General features: G+C 37.9%; 2 protein-coding genes across 2 annotated transcripts in view; both read right to left on the reverse strand.

Moving 5' to 3' along the window:
- NFXL1 (nuclear transcription factor, X-box binding like 1) overlaps nucleotides 1-886 on the reverse strand; it is a 43,483-nt gene extending 42,597 nt beyond the window's left edge. The window contains exon 1 of the mRNA XM_026033622.1: nucleotides 883-886. Coding sequence (XP_025889407.1) covers nucleotides 883-886 — 4 coding nt within the window. The remainder of the gene's footprint in view (nucleotides 1-882) is intronic.
- Nucleotides 887-1,539: 653 nt separating this feature from the next.
- CNGA1 (cyclic nucleotide gated channel alpha 1) lies at nucleotides 1,540-9,844 on the reverse strand. The gene is given in 8 exon segments (XM_026033582.1): nucleotides 1,540-2,957; nucleotides 3,770-3,876; nucleotides 4,509-4,616; nucleotides 5,735-5,830; nucleotides 5,934-5,959; nucleotides 6,327-6,401; nucleotides 6,724-6,852; nucleotides 9,800-9,844. Coding segments are annotated over 7 exon segments (1,941 nt in total). The 5' UTR covers nucleotides 6,835-6,852; nucleotides 9,800-9,844.
- Between the last annotated feature and the right edge of the window lie 614 nt (nucleotides 9,845-10,458).

Raw genomic sequence — 10,458 nt, forward strand, 5'->3', positions numbered from 1 at the left:
CCGGAAGCGGAGCGGGAAGACGGCGCCTCCTGCCCGCCCAGGACTACAACTCCCGGCAGCCCCCGCGCGCACAGCCGCTGGGAAGTGCCGAGGCGGGAGCGTTCCCGCCGGGAACTACAGCACCCATAATGCTCTGGCGCGGCGCGCGTGCGCACTTCGTCTCTGTCCCTCCACACTAGAGGGTGTTTGAATAAGAAACACGTCAGAGGGGCCTCTTTTCAAGTGAATTATCTTTAATTTGGGGCGGGTGTGAGACTCTCGGACGGACAAGCGGGAATAACTGTGGTTTAGCGCAAGTTCCCTGCGTAGGGGTTCAAAGGAGCAGTGCTGGGGAAGTCTCTGTCACTGTTGCCGTTGGAGTCAGCCGTTAGCAGCTTGCGCGACCGTTATGGGCGGCCAAACGGCGCCTGGCGACACCCCTGAGCGGGTATGGCCCTGCTGCCCTGAGGAGGGGAAAGGGGAACGCGTGGGCACCGAACATGAGCGTCGTCTTCTTCCCAGCCTCTCCTCCTTTCGAGACTACCTTAGATTTAAACCCCAGCAATTAAGCACATTTAGCGACCTCACTGAAGTAAATTYGGGAGATTTTATTCTGCAGAAATCAGTAGTGAAGAAACTCCACACAGCTAGAAACAGTCTGACCAAAAAAAAAAAAAAAAAACCACACACACAGAAGTCATATTTTACCCACTTCTAAAAATGATTCCATATATAATAACTATTTTGTTAAGAAAAGGAATGGATGTACAGAGATATTATCAAGTGACACTAGTTTTTATGTAGACATACAGCGCCATTGCCCAGGACATTCAAATGCCCTAAACACAGAAGAACACATTCTCCAACTCCCTTTCRCCATCAAACTCTTCCAATGTTAAGTACCCATGACCAGAATCTACTGAAAATACTCAACCAAGTCTGGAATCGCAGTTAATAAAAAATTCCATTGCCAATGGAAAAAAATAATAATAATAAATTAGAGGAAAAATAAAAAATAGCTCTTAAAGTGGCTGAAAATTTATYTGATACATGAAGCAGTAGGTTTTACTACCATATCAGCAGTTAGAGTGGAAGAAAGAAATATCCTGTCATTGTATAAAATTATATAGGTCCTATCTAGGCTCTTGTATTCTTTCCCCAGCAGCAGCTACAGAAGATTCAAGAGTCTGGCTATTTTCTATTGTCTCTTCYCCTTGCTGTCTGCCAGCGCACACAGTTATGATAGAGACACAAGACAAATTTTTAAGCAAAGATCTTAAAAACATGATAGTCCATGTTCAGCAGCTACCATATGATTGCATGGAGCAAAATAGTCTTCAGTATTATGTATATGTTATTATTTTTATGGAAAGATCAGATAGGCTTTGAACCATCCAGATTTAGATTAAGATTAAGCCAGCATGTAGTAGATGAGTGAAATTACCTCACAAAATAATTGTTCATAATTAATAGCCAGGTCCTGCAAAGACTGGAAATAAAAGTATTCAGCTCCATRCAAGAATTGACCCTAAGTCTTATAGGCAACCCCTAGGTTTCCTTTCACTCTACTTTTGACACTCCGGGTTTGTCTGTGGATGGATCTAATTCTTCTAAATCTGAGAATTCATGCTGTATAACTGGCTTCAATATTTTCTCAATTTGTGTAAGTCTTTTTTTCAGTTTCTGTTGTGAAGCATCATACTCGGCCAACAGCCTGGCAAACTTTGTTTGTAGTCTGTCCATTGATCCTTCCATGAAAGTGATCTTCTCTTCTATATCTTTAGGATCACTTCCTAAATTTGCAGCTTCAATGTCCAGCAATCCATCTTTCATCAAGATCTGCTTTCCTTTCTCTTCCAGCATAGCCTTTGCATCTGGATACTCTGTTAAAGCCTCCATGAGGTCATCTTTAGATAAACAAAACAAGTCRGAGTAACCAATACTTCTAATATTGGCTGTTCTTCGGTTGCCAGCTTTGCTACCTTTGATATTAAGAATGCTAATCTCTCCAAAGTAGCTGCCGTCACTTAAGACCACAAATTGTGTGACTCCATCATCAGCCACCACTGCAAGTTTGCCTTCTTTGATAATGTACATCTCTCGGCCAATATCCCCCTTTCGGCAAATATAATCTCCAGGACTGTATACTTGTGGCTGGAGTTTCAGGACTAGTTCAACCAACAGCCCAGCTTCACAGTCTGCAAAAATCCGAACTTTTTTCAGTGTTTCCAGGTGAACATTGATTGCAATCTCTGCTCGTAGCTTATCTGGGAGATACTTCAAGACTTCCCTTTCATCCACTGCCTTTTTATTTGTCCACAAATAGTCAAACCACTTTATGACTCTYTTCTCCATGTCTTTGCTTACGTTCCGAAAGTGCATGTACTGCTTGATGGCATCAATCCGTGCTTGAAACTCTGCTCGGGCAGCATTCATATTGGAGATCATAGAGCCCACGTTACCAACAATGGTCGCGAAAATCAATACTCCAACCAAGAAGTCAACAACCACAAAGAAATACTCGGAATCCCTTACAGGAGGGGGCGTTTCCCCAATAGTAGTCAGGGTCAGTGTTGACCAGTAGAGACTATAGACGTACTTTCTAGTCAGACGGGCAAATTCGGGATGGGATGTGTTGGGGTAGACCCATGTRTCAGCCCCAAATCCAATAGCTTTGGAGATCGAGTAGTACACACAGGCATTCCAGTGAATGATGATCACGATGTACATGACGAGGTTAGAGATCCTGAAGATATTTGGGTAGTTTGTCCTTGTTTCTGTTCGCTGGAAGAATTCAAACATACGAGCTACTCTGAGTAATCTGTTTATTCTTAATTCTGGGTAGTTCAGTCCTAACTTAAAGTATAGGAGATCAGTTGGTATGATGGACAAAAAATCTAATTTGAATTGAAAAGATGTCTTGTATTTTTCTCTAAGCTTTTCTTCTTCTTTCACCAGAAGACCTTGCTCCAGGTAACCTAAAATCAAATTTTAAAATATTAAAAAGTGTTTTGACTTCAGCTTTCACTGCATTCTCTTTAATGCCAGTCAGTGTTTGGTTGAAGGTTATAGTTGTTCCTTTTTTTTTTTTAATGTATATAAACAACTGCTTACTTCCAAATATTCTACTTAGAACTATATGGTTCAGCTCCAGCTAAACTGTAGTGCTTTTAAAATTACACATTTCTAGGTATCCACATTTCTAGTGGAGGCTTTCCCTCCACTGTTGTACTACCTGGTGAACACCTAGGCTGGGAATGAGGGAACTTTGCAGACTACAGAAGGGTGGATAAAACAAGGGTGAAGAGTGTAAGCACGAGAGTTTCAGTCCCATATTAAGTGTAGTTATTCAATACCTCTGGATATAAGTTTTTAAAAGAAATAGTTGCCACTGACCCGATGGGATGTCCTAATTTCTCAACAGTTCTGAAAATCATGCAACTATTTGAAAAACCTTAAATACAGAGTCCTCACCTGCCTYGTTTCCCATGTTGTGGGTTGGTTTTACCTTGCACACAGTTCCAGGCAGAAGAGCTTGTATCCAGCTTATTCACACCACGGGCTTTGCGTATTCCCTCAGTAAGGTGTTCATGAGGGATTTTTTGTGTGTTTTTAGAAGTCACAGGTCTACTAATCTTTTATAGGTCTTTTACAGTTCTATTTCATGTCCTTTTTCACTCTTGTTCCCTATCCAGAGTACCCAACTGGTAAAAATAATGCTCTTCTGAATATTTTATACTCCSTAACACAAATATCTGAATAAGAATCTTTAATCATTTGGTATACGTACCCGTTCTGGTCCGTACAAACATGTCAGCAACATAGATGACATCAGAAACATAGTCGGCAATGAACCAAATTGCTAAGTAGTCATTCTGAAGTTCTTCAAAACAGGCTCTGAACAGGAGAAGAAAAAAAGTAAATTGTCATGAAATGGAGATGAAATACTTGTGTGAGATAATCGTTGAATAAATACTTAGGGATATTATAATTTGTCATTTTTTTAATATACTGGTTGAAGGATCTCTGTCATATCAGCCAAAATGTAGTCATTTTACAGTTCTTCTGCAGACCTTGTTTACCTATCTACTTCTAGGAAATGTTTATGATTTGGACTACATAATATTTTCAAGTATTCAAAACAGGAAAATGTCTTGTATAATTGTATGGACAACAAACACTTATGCCAACTGGGATTGCCAGATGGGAATGTTGCCTAATAATTTCTTATGAGACCAAGAATTTATGTTATTTATTAAACATTCCCAGTCTTTGGTTAATAGCTATGCTTTCTATTCATTGAAATCATAAAAATGGAAAAAATGAAGTATCGGTTTCTGTGAATATGCAGAAATCCAGCTGGCAAGAATGGTAGGGATTTTCAAGATGCATGGGACTTCTGGTTTATTTATTTTATCTGCTCTATTTTTATCCACTYAGTCTGATAACCAGGAAGCTTTTAATATGGGAAAGTACAGCACTGTAATTACTTCACGAGAAATAAGAGAGTACATTATTATTAACATCACCTAGCAATAATCATGGTCCAGTTGTACATGACAGGCATTGTGATGCAGAACAACCAATGGTAATACATATTTCCTGCTGGATCAATAATGAAAATTTCTTTCTTCTTCCTGAGTGATAGTCATGAAAAAAAAAAAGATTTAAGATTTAAACTAAAATATTCATAACTATTTTTAACAATAACTGCTACTGTTAAAAAAAAAAGTTATTCAAGTTACACTTTCCTGCTTGAACTGCTTGAATACATGGAGAGCATGAAACTAATTATTAGGTAAAACTATAGTCTTAAACTTCAGAGTCTAGATTTTGCTACGGAAAGACATTTTGGCACGTCAGTACTTTAAAAATAATTTGTTTCCTTCCTTAGTGGTCTTGTCTGATAATTGATTTGATCATCTTTCCAAACCAGAATGATTATGTGAATATCAGTGTTAACTGAGACACAAGGTRCCTTCCTTGTGTCTAAGGCAAAAGTCTAAGACTGAAAAAGAAAGAAACACTGGCATTGTTGAAATAGAGAAACCAATAGACAAACCAAAGAACAGACAGATAAACAACACTGCTCCTCACTACATGATTTTAAGTTTCTCTTTCTGGTCCAGAAAACTATGAAATTAACAAGTGAAATGCAAAGGGCAGAGCAAGAACTTTTAGCTGCTAGTATGACTTTGCTGGCTTGTAAGTGCCATCATTTATAGAAGAGCCTGTTTTACAGTGGCTGATCTTTTGCTGTAGAGTATTATAAAAAAAAAAAAAGAAGAAGAAGAAAAAAGATCAGCCAACAGTTCCTTCTGTCCATTTATGAACTTTTGTATTCTCTGTTCTTTCATCCCTATTTCTAAATATATGTGTGAAGCCACTGAGGAAGCAGGCAAAAGAGTAAGGGCTGCAGAATTTACACTGTGCTGATAAGGTGTGATAAGGTGATTTTTTTAGGTTATTATATAATGTGACTCCAAATTTTCAAGGATCTCCTTCAGAATATGTTGAATATCTTTTCTYCTTGAGTATTGTTTTCAGATCAGTTCCAAGCATGTGTATTCTCCTTCTAGGGTCATGTGGGTTAAATTAGGACAGCCCTACCTCAGGCAGAACACAGCAGTCAGTCCTCTCATTCACTGGACTATAAGCCTCTTGTCTGCAGGATGTCCGTGAGTGAATTCAGTTTTACATCAAAAGCATTCTTTACTAGACTCAACATAGTAGGATCGAAATGAAAAATACTCACTCCTCTTTCTTTTCTTTGTTCTTGGATTTATCTTTGTTTTTCTTTTTCTCCTTGTTCTTTTGTTCTCCATCTTTTTCCTTCTTTTTTTCTGACTTGCTAGGAATAGATTTATATTTTCCATCATTACAGAAGAAGTTAGAACATATTTGGAAATAAATTAAATGTCTTACTAACTAGTAGTATTATAACTCTGCCTTACCTCTTCTTTTCTTTTTTCTTTTTCTTCTTCTCCTCTCTAAGGAAAAGAAAAATGTGAGAGACTCATGGAATACACATTGCTTCCTCTGCTATTTATTAAAAGCATCTGAGTTCACTAAGGTTAGAATTACCCTTAAGTGCCTGGCCCCTTCCCACAGAACCGTTTTCATTGTAAATTAATGGATATCATACCAATAGCTTTGATACTGACAATGATCATCTACTGTACATGTTTGAAGCATATAAATTTCAAATTTATATGCAGTATCTTTTGTAATCATATGAGATAACTGCTTATAAGGAAATGATTCAGATATACATCATTCTTTGTCTTCTCAATTTAAACAACAAACATTGTAGTATTCTCATTGTATGACTAAAATTACCAAAATACTTACTCATCTTTATTGCTATTGTTGTTAATATTGTAGAGTGCAAATATACCAGGCAGATAGCGTTGCCTAAGGAAGAGCAAAACAGGACAGTTATGTGGAATCTGCTAAAATATAATAATGTTGTCATTTAAATTGTCACAGAGCTGCTTCTCACCACTCTTATCCTGGTCTGAGTTATCTAGGTAAACTGAAAGAGTAGGCATTTTATTTCTCAAATTTTAGAATAAATATCCCAGTATTTAAAACTTTATTAATATAGAGTGAAGATAAGTAGATGAAGGCAAAAATCCAGAACCAGGTTAATCTCATACAAATAAAAAAATGAAGGGAAGGGAATAACAAGAGAACAATAACAGGGTCGTTTACTCCAGTAGCAAATTTAGGGTAATAAATTTACCTGTTTCCCTCTTCTTGTATCTGCCTAGGGTCCTTCTCACTGGTGTCTTGCACAACCACACTGGGAACAACCGTATGAGAGTGATGGGTCTCAATCACTCCTATCTTCATGTTTAAATTTTTCTTATCCTGAGTAAGTGAGAAAGATGGATTTCAAAAGGAATTAAGTAATTTCACAACAAGCAGAACTAATAAGCTATAAATAAACTAATAAGTTCTTGTATAGATGTATCCTTTGTTTTTTTGCTCTTCCAACATGAACAACAGTTTTTCCAGCTCCTTGTCTCCTGTGTTATTCCCAGACAACAAAGGGCACTGTAGGTGCTTCAGTGTCTTGACTGACCCAGYAGCTGCTGCTAAAGAGAACATTCAACACGCCTCTCCCCTAAAGAAAGTATTCATTTAGGTCCATTGCCCAACTCTGACCACATACATTGAAACACTTTTTGACTATTGTCTTTTAAACATCTACCACAGTTTCAGCTGGTTTTGAGCCGAAGATTCAAAGCTACTGAATAGGCATGGATAAGTTGGCGCATGCACAGGTGGCATCCTGCAGGCAGGACTGGGAAGCACTTTGATGGCTGGATGCCAAAAGGAACACAAATATGTCTTGTGCCTGTGAGTCATACCCTACCGAGAGCAAGGAGCAGCTCCTGTGCTGCACACTGCTGCAGTCAAGCCACGTGGCTCATGAGGAAGGGAGGCAGTAAACTCCTCAGCAGAAATGGTGAGGCCTCTTCATCTCTAGTGCTCTCCATCTCAGTATTAAAAAAATGAAATGCTCTAGTAAACATAATCAATGTAGTGCATTCTGATGCACCAACTTTTCAGCTCTCTCTTTCCACTACAGTTCTTACAATTGTCTCAACAGGAACAGGACCACCAGCTCCTTGGGCATGAATTGTGTCAATGAGAGCAATCTGCTCTTRACTGGCTCTTTCAATTAGGATTACAATACAAATGCTATCCACTAAAATAAGTACGCTGAAATCAGAATATAGAYGTGGCTGTAGGCCACCAACTGACAAATCACTGACAGGATCACTGTAAATGAAGTCAAATGCCATAGAAGGAACCAATCTTAAGGAAAGTTCTTTCATTCCTGTAGGCCAACATACTGCTAAAGATAAGTATGATGATATAGCTGCAACATTATTACTGGTTTTAAATGGCTTATGCTATGTATTCATTAGTCAATGAAACTAAAAGTATTCTTATACAGGAGATATTTGAGGAAACCCATGTTTCCAGAAGTCATCAAAAATTAATGATACATACTGCAAAATGTATTATAGCCCTCTACATCCCTCTACAAAACAGAAGAATGAAGACTAAACATTTAGGTATGTTCTTTCAAGAAATATATACTCCAGCACTGCATATCAATTTTTAAAATAATTAAGAGTAAGGATCGTTTCTAGGCTGTCATACACACACAGGGGAAAAAAAAGAAAAAGAAAAGGTATTTTATAAAATTTAGTAAGCAATAAATTCAGCAGTGGCCTAATGGCTGTGTCGAAGGATAAATGCATTTGAAATTGTGCAGACCGAAATTACACAGGGTTGAATTAAGCTGCTTTATCTCTGCTTACAGGTGGGAAAGCTCTGCTAATGCTGGCACACAAAATTCCACCCTTATTTGACCTATATCCTCCATGGATCCACAGTGGAGGCAACAGAGCTCACCTATGGAATAAAGAGGTGTCAAATCACTTATCCAGCCGTCCTGATGCTAGAAGTTTAAGAAAATCAGAGGTGTGGTGGAACAGGAGATGCAGGAGAATAGGAAATGCCTGCCCACCTGCAGTAGATGCCAAACTGCCCTTGGAGTTTGGGCAAAAATCTGTCTGTTGTATGTTCTTCAGATAAAGAGGAATTCCTGTGCAGTTTTTGTAAATAAATAGATTCCTCCAGCTCCATTAATACCTAGACTAAGTTCAACTTATGGTGCCCTGTGTTCTGCCAAAGGAACAATAACCAGGCATAAAACTTGCTGGGAAAGAGAAGGTTTCCTCTTCCCAAGGCACTGGAAGCATAAAGTGAGCACTAAATATGCCTCAAAATTACTTACATATTGAAACTGGAAATATTTACTACTCTGTAGCCTCCAGTCATTAGATCTGAATCTCAGACTGAGCTGTCTGTGGGATGAGGCTGTTTTCCCGTGTCAGTCAGTCAGTCAGGATATGCACTACAGGGATATCTGCAAATTCTGCCAGTGTCAAAGCCAGTAGGGCAGAGTTTTAAAATTCCTGGGTCTGAGATACAGAATTGGTTATGCAGTTATGTCCAGTGTGAACCAGGCAGCCTCCTGATTTGGGGTTGAAGTTATGGCTTTATAGCATTCATGGGACAAGCCCTGGAATTGTGAACAGGGACATTTTCCATCAGTCTCAGTGGGGCCAGAACTTCCCTTTCAATGCACTACTGTATRTATATTCAGAGTCTTTTCAGGCAAGACAATTTTGTCTGCTTATTAAATTCTATCACTACCATTTTTCCAGCTCTATAGCTGCACATTATTTTCCTCAACTTACCTTCTGTCACAAACTGCTGCACTGATTTTATTTAAGTAGTCCAATAGTTGGCTTATATTATCCTATTTTTTAAATGTAACTACTATGAGAAATATTATAACATTATGATGTAAAAGGTATTTATATTAACTAATACACATCAATATGTTTAAGTTACAAGAAAATGAAGGCAACATTGTCCTTTTACAGGACTGTAGTAAGTGGAGGATTAGCTACTAGCTCTTATGCTCTTTTATCTATTTCTTTTCTATTCTTTTATTTTATCTATTTATTTCTGTTTCAAAATTTCTTTTGGGGCCAAGGTACTCACTTCTTTAATCTCATTATGTTCAGGGAAGGAATGTTTTCAATAAGGATATCTGAGAAAGAATTCGGCCAAGTGTAAAGATCTGCTTTCTGCTCTACTAGAAACACCAAAAAGTATTCAGTAATATTAAAATCTGCACTGTCTTGCAGCAAAATACTTGTATTTTCTAACATGCAAGAAGATTTCTTAGCAGTTTTGCAGTAAGAAGTTTGCAATCATCATTGCTTACCTTGGTAACGTAATCTGCTGCTTCTACTGGTCTTTCCAGTCCTTTAAATCAGCCACATCTCCATGCTAATAAGCAATGCCATCAAGAAAATCTAAATATTGCATTTAAATATTGCAAACAAAACATTGCAGGCATAAATCCTTTATTGATTGGTTTCTCAAGCAGCCTGGTCTCAGGTGCAGTACTCTGAATTATTCCCAGGGAAGGACATGGCGATTAGAGGAAGATTTCCTTGACCTAATGATGGATTTTGAGATTTAGAGACAGATGAAAGGGACAATGGCAGTTAACATTATCCCTCACCTGAGAAGAAGCTTAGTGGTCCTGTGAACATGCACAATAAATGGTAAACATCTTGAAACCAAACCAAACCAAACCAGAATAGTATATATTCTGTATTGTTTGTCAGCTGTCTTTTTTTTAATGTTGCAGATAGTTGTTTTGTTGTTTATTATAAGAAAGCTCTTCTGGCTCTTTGCTASAATAGACAAAACCCCATAAATGCAAGTTTGCTGCATGTTTGTCTGATTTTAACATATTGTCAATTTACAAGAGAAATAATGGTAACTTAACTAAACTAACATAATTCTTTCTAGCCTGATACTTAAAAGAACCGCTAATTATGCATATATATCTGAAAAATATCATAATTTCTTTAC

Source organism: Nothoprocta perdicaria, unplaced genomic scaffold (assembly GCF_003342845.1).
Source record: "Nothoprocta perdicaria isolate Ctin4 unplaced genomic scaffold, notPer1 scaffold_13, whole genome shotgun sequence".
Classification (NCBI taxonomy): Eukaryota; Metazoa; Chordata; class Aves; order Tinamiformes; family Tinamidae; genus Nothoprocta; species Nothoprocta perdicaria.